The sequence below is a fragment of the Ceratocystis lukuohia genome (genome assembly GCF_044167205.1).
Source record: "Ceratocystis lukuohia strain C4212 chromosome Unknown Supercontig1_pilon, whole genome shotgun sequence".
NCBI classification, from domain to species: domain Eukaryota; kingdom Fungi; phylum Ascomycota; class Sordariomycetes; order Microascales; family Ceratocystidaceae; genus Ceratocystis; species Ceratocystis lukuohia.
In genome coordinates this window covers 1396873-1415703 of record NW_027263520.1, presented here as the reverse complement: position 1 = coordinate 1415703, position 18831 = coordinate 1396873, and the positions used below count along the sequence as shown (strand labels likewise).

The following is an 18831-nucleotide window of genomic DNA, read 5'->3' as shown; positions in this document are numbered from 1 at the left end:
ATGACAGCTGTCTACCGGGCTGCCAACTTTCCCCCTACGTCCAGTCCCCAACCTGTTTTGTGGGAAATACTCTTTTCTACTCTGCATCATCTACGAACGGCCTCTCTCTAAGCTCGCCATTTAATCCGATATCGCTTGTATTTTATCGCACATCGAATGTGCGTTTTTGTGCCACCTTGAAAATGGATTACAACCAGCAAATTCGCCCATGCGACAATACTAAAGCTAGCATGAACGCCCCTATCCCAGACGCCTTCCCAGACACTACCCATAATCATAATAGCGGCCAGCCCTCGGATCATGAGGCTTGCAACTTTGAATCTCAGTCTCGGTCCCGATCTCAATCTCGATCTCGGTCTTGGCATGGTAATGCCCTACGCTAATCCGACAAGCTCACACCAAGCCACTGCCACAGCTGGACAGACAAGCCCAAGTCTCGCCCACGCATGCAGACACTGCTACGCGCTACACCACCACCATTAACTATTATCATTAGCTGGCTTGGTGCTCTTTTAACATGGCTGCTAACATCCTTACTGGCCCTGGCCCACGAGACTACTCGGGGTCTCCCCCTAGGAACCAACGCCATACCTTGAAATACCGCCGAGCCCAGAACCAGAACGGGAATCAGAATCACCAAACAGAACTATCCTATGACGATGTGCCTAAAACAGGCTGTCAAAATGACCACGGCAGTCCCGAAGGCGAGGATGATGACGACCACGAAGATGGTCGCATTTACGAGTCCGATATGTCGCAGGACTATGATGATGAAGACTTGTCTAGTTACGATTCCTACCAACATCGCCATCATGACAGCTCGCGATATCTAGACCTAGACCGCAATGGTGGCCATGGCCAGCCAGGGCAATACTCTAGAAGTCGGCGGTATAGCCGTGACCACTCACCGTCTTCCAAGGACTGCCAACAGCCAACAGATACCGTTGTTATTGAGTGCCTGTCAGGCAGCTTTCCCCACAGAAAAAGCCTACGATCAAGCCTTTATTCATCGACAAACTTACACGAGTACCCGATTCCTCAAATCAGGTTTCGCCGTGGTATGGTTCATTATCCTCTTAGAGACTGCCTGAAATACAGCCATGAATAATTAACAAGGTTTTTCTACGTTTAGGCTGCTTCGCACTCATCAGATTTCAGTCAGTTGAAGATTCAATGGCTTGGATGGAACAGAACAAGCCTGTTGTCAGTCTCTGCTTCCCAGAACAATCGGACATTCCCGAAAAGAAACTCGCAGCCCGCCTATATTATGGAAACTCTCGGCCTCGTGATCACCACGAGGGCGGGGGGAATTCCCGAAAGCAGAACCGCAAACGCGCTGGTAGGTTGGCGTCTTTTTACCTTGCCAACTAAAAGCCAACAACTAATACTAACATTGTTACCAAGACCCTGTGTCCTACAGACAGCAACTAACCGGAGCAACCGATACGTCAACAACCCCGTCGCAAATTCTTGTATTCTACCCACTGGCACCAACGGTCACAGAAGAGAAACTTGCCGCCGGAGCTCAGCAGCTTGAAAAGGAGGAAAAGCCAAACGCTCCCACCAAGGGCGAGGGGGCTCCAAAGCTCAAATCAACAGCACCAATTGGAGACACCACGGGCCTTGGGGCTAAGAAAGGCAGTATATACAGGGTCATCCTGATTCGAGACACGATCACAAATGCGTCTTTAAACTATGGCTTTGCTGAGTTTTGGACGCTCGATGATGCCATGGCTGCAATGGCCAAGTTCCAAAAGTCGCGGACATTTACCATTGAAGACGCCCCAGTTGCTGTCTCAACCATTCACCTTGGCGTATTCGTCCCCGAAACTCGAAATGTACTGCCTAATATTGAAAAACAGTCCTTTCATCCACTTTTCAACCCCAGAATCCGCGTTAGATATCGAGACCTACATGTTTATCCTAGCATCAGAGTGGTCACATCAGAGCCTCCTCAGGGAACCATCTTAGCTGACATGGCTGCAAATAGCGCTGAAGACCCCAAGAAAGCAAAGAAACGGAGAGGTGATTCTCTGGCTTCGGGGACCGCCAAGAAGCCTGTGGTTATGGCAGGCCAAATGGCAATGTGGCAAAAGAAGCATGCTGAAATTTCCCAACCAAATGACGGCGAGCCTTCCAGGAGCTCTGTCAATTCGATCCCCGTAGGCTCTAAAAACGCGCCCATCAAGATATCCCTTGGCGGCTTGAGCAAGAGTATTGGCATGTCAACAACGGAGAGCAAGCCTACAACAGCACCATCAGAGTCTCAATTAACCGGCGTTTCCGAGAAAACATGCCCAACCGCAGACGAAAAGCCTGTGTCCTTTCTAGATCGGGATAAACTCCAGTGTTTGTTGTGCATGATGAAGTACAAGTCTTTGGAAGACTGTGACACGCATGAACGCTCACGCAATCATGCAATGGCGATGCAAGACGAGGCCAAAGTCAAAGCAGCAACTGCTCGAATAATTTCCCGTTCGAACAAGAAGATGGCTAAAGAGCCCAAGGAACCATCTACAGTCAGCACGACTACTGCCTCTCAATACCGCGATCGGGCGCAGGAACGACGTACCGCTTTTAACCAACCCGAGCAGCCTACAACTTGCAAGCCCAAAGCCAAGGCCAAAGACACAGCAGAGACCAGGCCCAAAGAAAGCGACAACATCGCAGCACCAGAAAAGCCTTCGATCGCCAACAGCAAGGGCTCGTCATTGTTGGCTAAAATGGGCTGGACAGCTGGCACGGGACTGGGCGCCAATGGCTCCGGACGCACGGAGATTATTGCTACGAATGCGTACCAGGAAGGTGTTGGTCTTGGTGCCGAAGGGAGTAATTTGGGTGATGCACAAGTGCTGGCCGAGAAGAAAACAGTCAGTCGGCATGGCGGCTATCTCGAGATAGTGCAGGACAAGATGCGGGAGCGATATAAACAGCTAGAAGGTGGCAAAAACCAAGAGCCCGAGACTAGCCCCGAGGCCTAGTCTAAGCCAAGAAACCTACAATCCGCAAACATGTGCAGCAATGATATGATAGGGTGTCGCATACACATCAACATCAATAGACGTGAAAAGCAAACGACTCACGTTTAGTTCGTTCTTTCTTATCCATGAAGAACGCATGCAAGGCTTGATTTTGATTATCTTATTATTGACGTGAAGCCTAGAGCGGATATGCTCATTCCTTCTGCAGCCAAGACCGTTAGGCGAGGACAGAAAGCACGGCTTGAGGATGCAAAAATGGGAAAACGTCAACCAAAGGTAATGCTGTACTACAATGAGAACAGTAAAATATAAGGCGAGTGTCCACAGGGTTATAGTCTCATTTAGGGTTATTGCACCACCTGCAGGCCGGCTCACAGCCGGTCAACGAATAAACACGTAGCTAGTCGCCATCAACCCTCCCTATTTCTATTAGGGTGATTGGGGCGATAGGATTAAGCTAATAAGGCGAGCAAGAAAAAAAAAGAGCGTGCTTTTCCTTTGCTGTTATTACTATTGTTATATTCGCACTGAATCGCCATAGCTTCGAGAGATGGCGTCAGATGCCACCAATTGTCTTGACTGCCTTAAATTGTCTTAGCCCCTACCCCCCCCCCACTGCTGCGTATTGGTGTTGATGCTGATGGGATCATAGGGCTCCTGGGTACAGAGAGGCGCCTTTCGTTGTTTTTAGCTTGCTAAGCTTTCTTTCCTTTTTTCATCAAGGCGACGTATGCAGAAAGCCAAGAAGGGCAGAGTGGCTTGCAGAATACAAGCGAAACCAGGCGCTTATGGCAGCTTATAGTCGAGGGCTGACTGTATCAGTACTTATAGATAGGCTTTGTATAAGAAGCGTGCGTGAGGGGTCATGCGAAGTGCGTAAATTAATACTAGATGCTCATGGTGAGCCGTGTTGAGCTTATTAGAGATGGGCATCCAGAAATAGAAAAAAAACAAGCTAGCTAACCACTATGGTATAGATATTACAAGCGGCTATTACCATTGGAATCTCCTTGACTTAATTCCCCCTCATAGCCAAGCAAGGTGTCAAGTAACAAGAGGAAAACAAGATGGTACCAGAGATAGAGACAGAGACAAGCAAACTTTACCCGCCTAATTCAGCCAGTCCATCGCAATCCTGACCCCCCATGCCAAGCAATCTGATATCCCATGTCCTTTTCGAATTTCTTGGCATCTAGCTCGCCATCGACTGACTGTCTTGAGTCGGTGGACGGTCTTCCCCATCTGTCGTGTCATTTGTCTGTGTGCCCGCTATCGCTCGGTGTTATTCTCTATTGGGATATAAAAATGCGCAAAGCTAAAGTAAAGACAAGGAAATAAAAGAACCAAGGTTGGCTCTGGGAAGAGTGTGAGAAGGGGGGCAATCTGGATATAAACTCTTGGTCAGACTCTTGTTTCTATATCTCTATTTCTTTTTCCCTCTGTCTTTCCTTTTCTTTTCTCTCCTGTTTGCCTCTTATTTTAACCCCCCACGGACGTCCGACAGCAAGTTGTACCGTAGGGAAACCCACCAAATGCCTCCTTCCAGCAGCAATATCACTCGCCTGGCGGCTAAGGCTGTTGGCATAGACCTTGACTATCGAGACCGCCTAGAGCCCACCGAGATTCTCCACGAGACTGCACACAGTATTCCCAATATCGAACCATACATTGAGAGAGACCCATCAGCCAAGGAATGGCTCTCTGAGTTGGTGCCCACCGGCGACGGCGTGGCCAACTATGTGAGGAGTTTGTTTCCTTTCTGGACTTGGATCTTCCACTATAACCTGACCTGGATGTTGGGTGATGTGATTGCTGGTGAGTCTGCTCGTTGCTCCTTGGCCTTTTCAACGGCTAAAACGACTGCAAATGCTAATTCTGTCTTGCTTTAGGTGTCACCGTTGGCTTTGTGGTTATCCCTCAGGGAATGGCTTACGCGTTGCTTGCACAGCTCGGGCCCGAATATGGCCTGTACACGTCCTTTGTCGGCTTCATTCTGTACTGGGCCTTTGCCACCAGCAAGGACATTACTATCGGTACAGTGGCCGTTATGTCAACGCTGGTTGGCCAGATTGTGGAGCGTATCCGTGATGACCACCCGCAAATACTGCCTGAGGATATTGCCCGTGCTTTGGCCGTGATATCCGGCGCCGTGCTATTGTTCTTGGGATTAACGCGGCTTGGTTGGATTGTCGAGTTCATCCCACTTGTTGCCATTACATCGTTCATGACTGGTGCGGCCTTTAGTATTGCTGTTGGCCAGGTGCCCAAACTCCTCGGTCTCTCAGGGGTGAACACCCGTGACCCGGCATACGAGATCGTCATCAATATCTTCAAGAAGCTTGATACAGCAAAGGGCTGGGATGCAGCCATGGGCCTATCAGCGCTATTCCTGCTCTATGGCTTACGTTGGCTCTTCAACTATCTGACCAAGCACCAGCCCCAACGCAAAAAGCTTTGGTTCTTCCTCTCGACACTTCGTATGGCCTTTGTTATTCTGCTGTATATTCTTATCAGCTGGCTGGTCAACAAGGATGCCAAGACGTCTAAGGCTGCCAAGTTCAGCATTCTTGGGAAGGTCCCCAGTGGCTTCCAGCATGCCGGCGTGCCTACCATGAACCCAGAGCTGATGCGGGCCCTAGCACCCGATATTCCGGCCACTATTATCGTGCTGATCATTGAGCACATTGCCATTTCCAAGTCATTTGGCCGTATCAACAACTACGTCATCAACCCTTCACAGGAGTTAGTGGCCGTAGGCTTCACTAATTTGCTGGGCCCGTTCCTAGGGGCTTATCCCGCCACTGGTTCGTTCTCAAGAACAGCTATCAAGTCGAAGGCTGGTGTGCGGACGCCTCTGGCCGGCATCTTTACCGCCGTGATTGTGTTGCTGGCTTTGTATGCGTTGACTTCGGTGTTCTATTACATTCCTATGGCTTCACTTTCTGGCCTGATTATCCATGCTGTGGGCGACTTGATGACACCCCCCAATGTTGTGTTCCAGTTCTGGGAGGTCTCGCCTTTCGAGGTTATCATCTTCTTTGCTGGCGTCTTGCTCACTGTGTTTACTAACATTGAGAACGGCATTTACCTTACCATTTGCGCTTCAGCCGCTCTTCTGCTTGTTCGCCTTTCACGCACCAAGGGCCGCATTCTGGGAACCGTGAACGTCGAGGAGGTTGCCAAAGAAGGGCAGGTGCTGTATGATGAGCACGGCACTCCTGTCGTGAAAGCCACCCGCCAAGCCTTTATCCCCATCAACGCCGAGGATGGCCACAACCCCAAGGTCGACGTAGCCCAGTCACACCCAGGTGTTATTATTTACCGTTTCCAGGAAGGCTTCAGCTATGCCAACTCAGCCCAGCACACAGACAATCTTGTTGATATTGTTTTTCGTGAGACGCGGCGCACGCTCCTCGATCGCTACGAAAAGCTTGGTGTAGGTCCCTCGTGTATTTTTTTGCGCACGTTGCCATGCTTTCGGTGTTCGGATGGCTAATTTTGATATTTATAGGATCGCCCATGGAACGACCCTGGTCCTCGGCGAGGTGCTGCCATCAATGTGGATGACCAGCGGCCGATTTTGCGTGCTATTATCCTTGACTTTTCGTCTGTTAACAACCTTGACGTGACCTCAATCCAAGCGTTGATCGATGTCCGCAACCAGCTGGATCGATATGCCAGTCCCGAGTTTGTCGAATGGCATTTTGCAAACGTGAGCAACCGGTGGGCCCGCCGAGCCCTAGCTACAGCGGGTTTTGGCTATCCATCGAAGCAGACGCCCGAGTCGGTTGGCCGCTGGAAGCCCATATTCAGCATCGCATCAGTGGACGCTGCTGATAAAGAGATAGCACATGAACTATCGAAAGCCACCAAGGTTGATGAGGAGGCCATTGAGCCGCTTAATGCCGAATCACAAGATCATAAAAATGGTCAACAACAACAACAACCATGCAGGTCGATAGGGAGTCCGCGTGTTACTATCAGTGGAGCCAACAGACCTTTTTTCCACGTTGATTTAACAGCGGCTCTAAAATCGGTTATGCGCGATATCCCAGTCAAAGTACCGTCCCCAGGGTCTGATAAGGGTGAGGGTGTTCAGGTGGTCCTGGCGTCTATAGAGGGTAAATAAGGACGGCAACGACGGGCACATACGAGGACGGGCGAATTTGCCAAGAATAAAGGAAGTGGACAGCAAGAGAATACGGCGAAAAAAACGTAATATATGAAAATAATGTGCAATACCGGAATAGATATTTCCCGACATTCCTACAATAGCCACGAAGAGAGATGGAAAATGTGACAGCCACACAAGAAAACGTGGCTGCGGCTGTGGCTGTGGCGTCTGTGGCTGCTTAAAAATTGCGGCGCAGTTTGAGAGGCGAGGGATCATCTAGCTTACATGCACGAAGCTAAGTAAGTACCGTACCCGTACCTTGATAAAGAAGAAAAAAAAAAAAGAGACAATAACTATCACCGGGAAAGACAAAGAGCAAGAATCTCATCATGAGCCAAAGCCCAAAAAACAAGCTTGATTGCCTTAGATACGGGTCATAGACTTAGAGCAGCACCGTGCCTTGCAGTCAACTTTGCTACATGGCTTGTGCCCTTCGTCTATGGTCTTTTTGTTGTTCGTCGGATGTCTTTTTGTTTTTTTTTAGAGTTACTGGTACAAAGTGGGGACACTGACCAAATACATAGTACCTGCCTTTTTTTTTTTTTGCTTTCTTTTACCTCTAATATTTATCCGTCTCTGATTGGTCAGGCCCTTTAACATCGGCAAGCAAGGTTGTACAAGAGCTAATCTTGTAAACTCCGCTGGCACTCGCTGTTGACTATGTAATTAATTATAACAGGAATATCAACCTATTTTATGCCAAACGCCGATTTTAAACATACTACAGGCCTCTCCTCTTTTTGCAAAGCGATAAACTCTTGACCTACGCTCAAGCCATGTCCTTGCATCCATATGTTGGACACTCCTGCTACGCTCTTCTCTCTTCTCTTCATGCTTATTGGCTCGTGCCTAGGGTCTCCAGGGCCGCTCTACCCTGCTTGGCTTGACCACCGCAATGCATGGATAAATCAACACAGACTTTAGTGGTTATGGAAATGTGATAGAGATGCAGTGTTTTCTCGATATATCCTTTTTTCCATCTCCGTCCCCTCCTTCACTCAAGGCCAAAGCCAAATGCTCAAATACAGAGAGAAGCCCACCTCCAAAGCCTAATTCCCATTGCTTCTTCTCACCATCCCTTCCTTCGTTCTTGTGTTGGTGTGTGCTCACTTCCTCATATGCAAGCTTGTTAGTCGTTCTACCTATTCTTCATTATTCGCCCCGCCCCCGTGAGAGCCAGGGCTTACTGCGGTTTCCCCTCCGACATATCAGCCCACTTGCGTACGACTCGTCGCTATCATGAAGTTTGCCTGGCCTTTGGCGGCTCTGGTCGGTCTGGCTTCGGCCATGCTCGATGCTAATCACATGTTGAATAAGCATTATGAAGCAGATGTAAGACTCTAGCACCTTTTGTCAACTCCCATCTTCAGCTATGCTATCCAAGTCTCGTCCCCGCTACTAACATTCCGTCTAAAGCTCGTCTCTCGCGGCCTTATGAAGCGCGCAGTTGATGACTCCTACCCCCCTAATGTGGACGACCCCTATGCCATGTTGACCACTACATACCCCGCTTACAAGATGGAGGTGCCAATCGATCATTTCCTAGACAACCCCAGGTATGCGCCACATGACCTAGGCATGTTTCATCTTCGTTACTGGTTTGACGACCGCTTTTATCAGCCAGGCGGTCCGGTCATCCTGATGTCTGCCGGCGAGAAAACTGGAGAATCTCAGCTCTCCTACATGCAGGATGGAGTGCTTGCAAGAATGGCTATGGCCACCAACGGCATGATGGTTATTCTAGAGCAGCGCTACTACGGTAACTCGGTTCCCACGGCCGACTTCACCGCCAGAAACATGCGTTTCCTGACCACCGAGCAGTCTATGGCCGATATTGCATGGTTCTCCCAATCTATTGTCTTCCCTGGCCACGAGCAACAAGACCTGGACTCTGAATCCGCGCCGTGGATCCTCTACGGCAGCCACTACAGTGGTAGTCTTGCCGCCTTTACGCGCCACGAATACCCCAATCTATTCACAGGTGCCATTACATCATCTGCCATTACCTACGCCACTGAGGATTTCGGAGACTACTACGATGCCGCGCGCAATTTTGCTCCTGAAAACTGCGCTCTCAATACCCACGCGATCATGGGCCTTATTGACGATATTCTCTTGAGCCAAAACTCCCGAGATAAGGGTTTTCTGTATAGACTCTTTGATTTGTCCGGCTTGACTGAGATAGACTTCGTCACTGTCCTGGCCAATGGTATTAATAGCATGATTAAAACCCACTGGGACATCAAGCATGGCAGTTTCAAATGGGATACATACTGCCTCGCAATGAACAGTAAAGTTCGCATGTATAAAACCAATGAGAAAAGCGAGAAGGCGATGAGGTTTCTCATTAGTGAATACAGGCCCATGTACAATCTTGAAGGCGCAACTAATGTTCTAGCCAACTTCATTGGGTGGACTGACGAGTGGGTTATTTCGCGCTGTGAAGGAAACCGTGCTAAGTGCTTCTCTCGCCCGGCATACATCTATCAACGCTCGAGTCTTGAAGAGACCTGGCGGCCATGGGTCTGGCAAATGTGCACCGAGTAAGTTTCTCAGCTTTCCTCTGCCAGCCGTGTGTGTTACTTTATACTAACTAACATCTCCTAGATGGGGTCTATTCCAAACCAGCACCACACCCTTACCAAACGGTATGCCTCTCATCTCTCGCCTTCTCACTTCCAAAGTAGGCCGCCAGATTTGCTACAAGTCCTTTTCCATATTGCAAGAGCCCGACACCTATCAGATCAACCAATATGGTGGCTTGAGCTTTAGATTCCCGCGCGTAGCCATTATTAATGGCGAGATGGACCCTTGGCGTGCCGCTACTCCCCACAAGATAGGCTATGAGTTCAACATTCCCCAAGACACCGGGCTGTATCACCTGATTCCCGGAGCTGTGCACGCATGGGATAAGCTCAGCGTGCCCCAGGACCGTGTTGTTCCCGGCGAGTACCCGCCCTCGGCAATTGCGGAAACCCAGAGCTACGAGATCTGGCTGGTCCAACAATGGGTGCAGGAGTGGGCTGCCGAGCGCGCTTCTAGGAATATCATCCCAGACTATTATGAGGGTGAGGACGCTATGGACTACGTCAACAAATATGGAAAATACTTTGTCCCCAACGAGCCTAGCGACTCGGACAGCGGCTCACCTTCAGGCTCTAGTGCCTCCGTCACTTCTCCATTCGACATGTTCAAGCCATTCGAAGTTGAAACGACCCCCACCAACAACGCTTAAACATAAAGGCTATGTATTGTTGTACCACGGCATAGCTAGATTAGAAAAAAGCCGCTATGGTATGTGTTTCTTTAGATTTCAACTAATAATCTCAATAAATAATGACGTAAACCAATCTCTTTCGTGCAGCACAAGTAAAAGCAGCAAATAAATCCATCAATCTGTGTAATAGGAACAACGCAATAAGTGAAAAAAAAAAGGAAAAAGCCAACAAATCAAACATCCTTCGCATGACACAAATACCAAAAAATGGCATACTATCCTGGAAATGCTCGTCTCCCTCCCCCTGCCTTCCCCGAATATGGCCTCGTCATAAAATCGGTTGCGCCTGCCCTTTTCTTAGGTAGCCTGATTTCACATACCCTGTCTCAGTCTTGCCATGTCTTTTTCAGCAGCCTCTCTCTCGCTGTGCTCTCGCTGTAGCTCCGAGACGCGTTTGATTGTTATGATGGAATTAGGCACTCTGCTAATGCACAGCTCCCTGCAGAAACGACCAAACTCTCCGGGTATGTGTGCACGCAGCGACTCACTGATCTCAGTTTTGTAGCGGAAGAAGAACTGCCGTTTGGTTTCCTCCATATGAGCGCTATCCCAGTGAAAACGCACTAGTCGAGATATCAGCAGCTCATTGCGCACAGGATCGCGAGATGACGTAATGGCATGGTGTAGCAAAATGGCATCACGAACGGGCTTGTTGATAAGGCCGTTGAGAACATGGGCAATAACCTCTCCCTAGATTCGGATAAGTCGCATCAGGTTAGCTTGGTGATTTTACGAGGACGGGGGACAGCACACTAAGCTCGAAGTGCTTACCACTAGATTGCCACATTTCTTCAATGCATCTCGTGCGAAATTCGACTCATATGACCTTTCATACTCTGTCAAAATTATCTTCAGGTAGTCATCATTCCGTTTCAGGATGATCTTGAGCATTGCTGTCTCTCCGCCACTTGGTGACAAGATCGATTTTCGAAGCGTCCGAATGTCCTTGTTCAACTGATGCAGGTCGATATTCATGAGCCTTCCTTCGGGGTCTTTATCCTCCATACGCCCCTCATCCAGAACCATCAGTACAGCCTTCTTGAACTTGTCCTCCTTTAACTCTGCCTTCATACACCGCACTAGTGAGTTGTCGTAGCGCTTATCACGGAATGAGTCCTTGATTTTGCGGATTTCCGCATTAGTACGTCCCATAAGCGACTCGATCAAAAGCTCGTGGCGTGTTTTATCTCCGTGGTACCAGAAATTAGCCCAGTACGAATCCCCAGCCCAGGGCCCCAAGGTGACAAGGTAGCACGCCTTGGCCAAGTTTGGTTCGCAATCTTTGAGGCGCATTTTGATGTGCTTTGCAACATTGACGCCTTTAGCCTGGGGACCGACCGTCACCATCTTACGGTATTCCTGGCTGAGTTCGGCGACCTGTTCGGAGGTTAAGCCTGGAAGGACTTCTATCAAAGTTGCTGTGTCAGGGGGTCGCCTGGAATCCTTGATTGCATTGGCTATTTGAACCGTGTAGTCTGTGGCATCATGGAAGAAGCGTGCACGACGCGGCTGCTCTGGGGGTGATTCATTAAGCGACATTTCGGGAATCTGGCTATCCAGTTGCTGCCGAGGGCCGTTGCGCAGAATCGGAGAAGGCATTGGCGACGATTCTTGCCAGGTTCCACGATACGGTTCAAGCATAGGGGAGGGTGCTGCTAGGCTGACGCTACTATGGCGCCGGGCATGTCTTCGGGAACTCCCTGAGTTGTCAATAGTAAGAAGTGACCTGTTTGCCAGGTGTGTTACTGAGCGCGAGCGGGAGTGAGAACGGCTAGCCCGATGATGCCCATCCACGTCTTCGGCTAAAAGTGCGCCGTGCGCTTTTGGAATGTCAGGTCTAGCTCCTGTGCCACTTGACCGGCGACGTCTCCGCTCTTCGTCTTCAGGGTGACTAACAGAAAGCCTATGGCCATGGCTTTTGTGGCCAGAATGGCCATCAAACTCTTCGTCATCAGAGCTAGCAATGGCGTCTTCTTCCCCATACCCCAAGTGGCTAGAGTAGGTGCTAGGCCTACTCTTGCTTGAGCTACCGTGGCGAGAACGACTGACATCCCTATGATTACTGCTGTTTCTACGGCTTCTGTCCCGATGACGGCTACTTTCACGGGGACGGGATATTGATCGAGCAGTTCTAGAATCAGGTCTAGGGGGCAACGACGGGGCATCTGCCTCCTGGTCTCGTCTACGAGAATGCCTATCTGACTGATACCCAGTCTCGTTGGCAATGGAAGCTTGGTGGCTTGAACGCGGCTTCTCGCGTTCTGGGGCAGGAGAAGCGCGCTGGCGGTAGTTTGCGCCTTGCTGCGGCGCTAATAGCTCTTGATGGTAATTATCTTGGGGCTGGGGCGGGTGTGGCGTGGCTTTGTTGTCATAGTAGTCATAGCTCCCACCGGTAGGCATATCATACTGCTCGGGGTACGGGGCTACGAAACCACCACCCATCGAGCTACGGGCACCATGGCTGTCCTCACGCTCATTGCGGTCAATGTCCCGTTGGTGGTCCCGAGGCCGGTTACGAGAGCGAGAATTTTCTTGTCTGCCGAGCTCTCTTTGGCGAACTCTTTCAGACTCGCGGTCTTTCTGGCGATCATCAATAGAGCCGTGGCGGCTGCGATGGTACGATACAGCGCTCATATTATCGTCCAGATAGCTGCCATTGAGCACAGTTGCTGGCAAGGATTCGTCATCACTGTCGAGGTCGAAGGGCTTGCGGGTTCGCGTGTGTGACATGGTAGAGGGTGTCGGCATAAAGGGAATGTCATTATCGCTGTCGTCCAAGGGGAGCGAGAGCCTCGTCCGGGCATGCGCTGCGGAAGGGCGTGAGCCGCGGCTATTGCCGCTGCCGCTGATGCCGCCTCCAAGAGAGGACGACATTGTGAGAAGGTGGGGGAGAGGGGAGAGGGGAGGGGATGGGACGGGGGGTCGCGCTGCTGATGGCTGCTTTCTCTGCAGTGCAGTGAATGTAGGTGGGGGTGGGGGATATAGAGAGCGCAATAAATGGCTGCTTCAAGATGCCCTGCAAATGAGCGGACGGACAACTTTATTTCTCCCTTTGCTCTAATTATCTCGAACGACGATCTCGAACGACGATGGCTTTTGCTCCGTGGTGATGATTGAGGCATAAAATTGCACAAAAGTACGAAGCTGCTGGCTCTACGGGTAATACATGGGTTCTGACTGGATGCATAAAAGTCACGAGGCTGGAAAGGCTGGCGTACAAGGAGTTGCCCGTTTATTATGGCAGCCAGCTTATAGTTCTCAACTAGGGCAACTGCTACCTTCTCGGGCGGCTAAAGTCTCTGTTCGCCAGCTGTGTGGGGATGTCCCTTGCCTTTTGTATTCTGGTAACTGCTCTGCTCTTCCTGACATCTGACTGCTACATTACAACGCACAACACACACTATACGCAATATACACACTATGCACGCTGCACATGTTACTGCTTGCAATCCATATCAATAGCCATCTTTCGGTTCTATATCTACATGTGCATTGATTCCTGAATTGCCTGGTTACTGCTCTGTCCTGTGCTTGAAATCCCACCTCAACTGAGGGGCTGCAGGGGGGACAAGGGACAGGAGAGCAAGTGTCTGGGTAAGTCACTTTGAGACGTCACATAGGGTCAAAACCCTTACTAATAGCAACAGGCATCACTTTAGCTTCACTCTCGCTAAACTTTGTTTATCCTCAATTGAACAGCTCGGTGGCATCGTGAAAGCAACCGAATAGGCTGCAATGTTAACAGTTAGAAACAAGTTAAGGTTGTCGTTTTTATTCTATCAACACCCCGTGCACCCCTTGTCAGAATGATCTTCTGTCTTGTAAAGAGGCTTTGTAGGAGTTAAGGAGTTAAGCAGAAAATAGGCACCAGCTTTCAAAGAAGTCCTGGCCGCTAGACCTTCCCTTACACACACACACACACACACGCGGAATTTGGGCTTGTTACTGATGGCTCTTGCATATTGGGGGGGTTGCTCTGAATGGCATTGTGCTTGAACAGAGCATCCCAGGTGGTGCTTGTTGCTCATGTGGCTTTTTTTTCCCTTTTTCCCCTCTTGTTTAACTGATCGTATCATGGTTTGTTGCATATCTCGATGGTATCTCCGTATAGCCACTACGGAGAATAAAGCTATAATCTGTAAATCCGGGGGGGGGGGATGGCGGACCTGAGCAACACACTAACCCCCTTTTTATGCCCCTCTTCTCGTTTTGCAAGTTGGGACGGCTCCCCTGTGTAAGAGATTGCCTTGCTCAAATCTACGGTCTTGGGTCTCTGGCTCTGATTTTATCTCCAAAGACTAGAGCATTGGCGGTCTGGCAGCCAGGTTAAGAAAGATGATGGCACTGGCGTCTGAAGGAACTTTTGCAATCTAAGCATGTATCTAAGATGGGCTGGCTACTCTTGCCATGACGCTCATCAAGTAAAACCGGACCTTAGAGAGGCGGAAGAAGGCGAATATGTAGCATGATATCCATAAGACTGCTAAGCAACGTAGATGCACATGGCTCTATGAGTGCTTTGGGGTGTGTCGTGAAGTCAGATCGGCGGCAAAAAAAGCAAGCAAGAAACAAAACAAAGACTAAAAAACAGACGAGACGGCATCTCGTTTCTTTTTCTTTCGTCCTAATACAGATCCGTCCATGTGCTACATGAACGGCAGTTTGTCTTCCTGTCTGAAGATCATCCAGGCCAGAAGACTATGGGGAACCTGACTCAAGCTCGCCTCGACGGGCCAAAAGTAAGAGTGGCCAAGGTTTAAACGTGGTGCCTTGCCAAGTACATGACACGAATCCACCGTGGCTCAAAATTTTTCGAGAAGAAATTCGTGGCCGATTAAAGATGGCACACGTTATTCCAGATATGGCGATGATTATAGTTTGGCTATCAAGTAAGCCTAAAGTATTGCTCTAGACCGGCGACATGTTCCACGCGTGGCAAGATAGATATTGTAAGACACCGTCTTGGGTTAGTGTACAGATTTATGAGGACGAAGATGAAGATAGATAAAAATGGAAACGAGGATGCAGTCAGTTATAGGGTTAGGGTTGTTACATATATTGGGTTATCGTGATAAGGGCGCTTATCTAACCTCGACTCCCTATGACGGGGTTTGACGAAGCAGAATCCGGAGAAAGCAGCTCCAAAGCTAGAGAGAGGGCAAAGGATTTCTTGCGTGGGAGTAAATGCAGTGTCGGAAGTCTAATAGAGCAACGGAGCCGAGCGGAAGCTTGAGCTGCTTTCCTTTTGTGTTGAGGTCGTGTCGTGGGACTGGCTACTGAGATGAACGCTGTATAATATACTGACATAGGTAAGTACGTGCCAGCCGGCAGCGTAGTTTCTGCGTGCGCACTCATACACACGTATATATATGTATATATGTCGAACGGGACGGGCTGCAGTAAACGCAACCTTTGTTTTTTGCACTAGCTACCCGGCGGCAAAATAACTGCAAGCGATGACGAAGCGGGCAGCGGAGGAACAATGACGACAAGTGAAGTCAACTACAGATTATCTTTTCTTCCAACTCTTTGCGTCTTTGCTGGCCGTTGGCCCGATATGCAATGGCTCTGCAGGCGAAAGTCGTAGATCGGTCGGCTGAATAGATCGGGAGAGGAATGGACTACTCGGCTTAGTGGTTCTTTTGTACATCTATATTTGCGTACTTTTTTTTTTTCGATTTTTTTCCTTTTCTTTCTTTCTTTTTTGTTCCTAACTTTATTCTGACGCGCTGCTTTTAGAGACTGCTCTTGGACAGCTAGGAGCTCGGTCCGAGGCATGGCGGATCTTTGGGGTATGCATCGCCGTCTATTGCTTGCTATAGCTACTTGACCTAGACGCCACTTGACGAGCTGAGAGACCGGAAGCGGAACGCCTGCCATGTATCCTTTACAGCACCGGTATTTATAGTTCCGTCTTACTTTATTCCCTGGCCGTCTCAGTTCCACTTCAGCCCAGCATTTGTAAGGCTCGACTCGAGTTATCGCGAGAGAAGAAAACGGCACCCGTCCTGCACGTATTTTTTCTTTTTTTGCTTTGTCAGTTGACCAAGTCATATGTAGCAAACAGCCCCCAAGAATCGCCTGCCAAGCAAGCCAGCAAACGTGACAACAATGTTGGTAATTTTGTGGCTTGTTGTGCGCTTAATCTAACGGATGCCGATGAAGACGCCGTGGTGGAAGGTAGAATGCCTAGCCTGTTTAAGTCTCTCCGCTTACGCACTCTAAAGCGGACATCGGCGGAAAAAGACTCCGCTCATGCATTTCCTAAACTTTAAACTCTACTACCAAGCTTTGAATCAGCAGAGCCCTTTGGATGAAAAGAGCTTCCTACTTGCCCTATGACCTCCATAGTGTTGTCGGCAATTTTGGCCGACGACCGGGTCGTTCAAGGCTCAAGGGTGGCTAGAGGAAGAAGCGTGTATAGCGAGATGAAAGCCTGTTAGAAATCCATTCTAGTTTGGGGGGGGGGGGGGGGGGACGAAACCAGGTGATGGATGTGTTGCTTTGATGTTCTGTAGCTCGCTGATACGATACGTCCGAGGCAGCAAGCAGGCAAGACAGGACAGGGCAGGGTAAGAATTTGGTGACTTGTTCTGGCGAGCGCTGCCCCTGGAAGGTTCTTTCCGAGGGAAGCAAAAAGGAGAACGGAGAGGCTTTGCTTGTCTTGGCTTTAGCAAAAGAACATAAAAAGACGGAGAGACGGGGGTTAGGCGATGATGGGGCGGTAGACGGTAGACGGTAATACTCTGTGCTACGTCGACTTTAGGCAGGCTCCGGGCGTGGTTAGGTCGCACATGGAGCATAATTAATTAGAGGAGTGGACTTGAGGGTGGGCTAGCGCCAGTGGGCTTCACATTGGCCAGTGTTTCGGCTTTTTATTTTTATTTTTATTTTTATTTTTTTGCGTGTGCCGGCGAGTCATGGGCGGGCGTATTGGGCATAAGATGCTATGGCTGCAATTATCCCATTCCACCCACCGGGATGGGGTGTACTAAAACACCGAGGAGCTTGGTATCGCGATAGTTCTCGCTTGCTCCCGACTCCTTTTTTTTACAGCTTGATGCGGAAAAGGGGGGCTAATTAATGCCTCTGTGCCTAAAGGTAGATCTTTGGGTTCGTGGAGGCATAGGCGTAGGTGTCCCATAGCACTTTTAGTCCCTCTGTGTTTCTTATAGGCACGTTGTATGGGAATGCTGAGTGCTTTGTAGGGGACCTATGGTCGTATAGACGTCATTGATGCGCTTGACAATCCAGACAACTGCCCACATCTATCTTATCACATAATGAGGTGAATATCAGGCATGCTTCTCTTGTTCTTCATTGGTACAAGCTGTATCTATCTCCCCCTGACTAGGTCCATACAGCACAAAGTCGGATGATTGCTAGCCAAGATGTAACAGGATTGCTGGCTGTGCTCTGTGTGCCTTTCTCCTCTCTGCCGTCTACTATTGTGTCTTGCTTGTGTCTCGTGCCCTATGGCTTTTCATAGCTGTGATCGGAGTCCGGTTTCCCATGCTGGTGCGGTGCAGAGTGCAGAGTGCAGAGTGCATGTATGGTAGGTAGTATGACGATCCTACGACGAAATGCCATCTCGTCTGGAAACTGACCTGGGGGGGGGGGGGGGGGGGCGAGAGCAGGAAAAGAACAATAAGAAAACAACAGACTGAATAGAAGCAGAGGAAGGGAATTAGTTACATACATAAATAAAGCAGGAGCATTTCGTAGGAGGGAGAGCGCTGTAAACAAGGCAATCCAAGGAACAGCTGGCTGGGTATAAAATCAAATAAAACAACGCCCTTTTTTTGTTTGCTGTTTGGAAGCCAGGTCGGACATAAGCCGCGGCCGACTCAGGATAGGAAAGTTGAGCGGAGCGGAGGCTTGCAAAAAAGAATCTCAGGAACCAAGTAGAAGCTCGCTCGTCGTTCTTGCTCACAGCCTCAGCCCTGGGAAGAGGGGGTTGAAAAACAAAAAGAACTAATAAATTAAAAGGAAAATAAAAATGGACAAAAAGCAGGCCTTTTTTTTTTTTTTTTTTCTCTTTTGCTTATAAGCGTAACAAGTATGAACCCGAGATCTTATTCCTGGTAGCTGCATATTGCTCGGGATTACTAGACGCACACCCAGATGGCATTTGGGACGGAACACCACAACCCCGTCTCTGCGGTACGAGCTTTGCTCTGCTGATTTTCAATACTAATTACTAGAATCACGCCCATCTGCCCTCACGGCAATTCATGAAAACTCCACAGTGAGGGTGTGAAAGGAGCACCCTTCCCATGGGCCTATGGAAGCTTGAACCACCACCCCACTATTGCTGTGCTGTGCTGTGCTGTGCTTTGTCTTTTTTTTTTTTTTTTTTTTTTTTTCAGAGGCTCCCATAGCGCCTTCAGGCCCTGTAA

At 49.4% G+C, this 18831-nt stretch overlaps 4 protein-coding genes across 4 annotated transcripts; 3 read left to right on the top strand and 1 right to left on the bottom strand.

Annotated features, from left to right (window-relative positions):
* Positions 1-517: 517 nt before the first annotated feature.
* Positions 518-2981, top strand: HOO65_010365 (RNA-binding protein 5; the record flags this gene model as incomplete). Its single annotated transcript, XM_071005481.1, has 3 exons — positions 518-960; positions 1152-1339; positions 1405-2981. The coding sequence occupies 3 exons, from the start codon at positions 518-520 to the stop codon at positions 2979-2981; spliced, it is 2208 nt and encodes a 735-aa protein (XP_070862187.1).
* Positions 2982-4513: 1532 nt separating this feature from the next.
* HOO65_010364 (Sulfate permease 2) lies at positions 4514-7110 on the top strand (the record flags this gene model as incomplete). The annotated part of the gene is made up of 3 exons (XM_071005450.1): positions 4514-4796; positions 4871-6417; positions 6493-7110. 3 exons carry the CDS (start codon positions 4514-4516, stop codon positions 7108-7110), a joined length of 2448 nt encoding a protein of 815 aa, XP_070862186.1.
* Positions 7111-8394: 1284 nt separating this feature from the next.
* Positions 8395-10390, top strand: HOO65_010363 (putative serine protease EDA2; the record flags this gene model as incomplete). Its single annotated transcript, XM_071005588.1, has 3 exons — positions 8395-8487; positions 8572-9698; positions 9763-10390. The coding sequence occupies 3 exons, from the start codon at positions 8395-8397 to the stop codon at positions 10388-10390; spliced, it is 1848 nt and encodes a 615-aa protein (XP_070862185.1).
* A 354-nt stretch (positions 10391-10744) lies between these two features.
* On the bottom strand, positions 10745-13306 carry HOO65_010362 (uncharacterized protein; the record flags this gene model as incomplete). Its single annotated transcript, XM_071005459.1, has 2 exons — positions 10745-11122; positions 11204-13306. The coding sequence occupies 2 exons, from the start codon at positions 13304-13306 to the stop codon at positions 10745-10747; spliced, it is 2481 nt and encodes an 826-aa protein (XP_070862184.1).
* Between the last annotated feature and the right edge of the window lie 5525 nt (positions 13307-18831).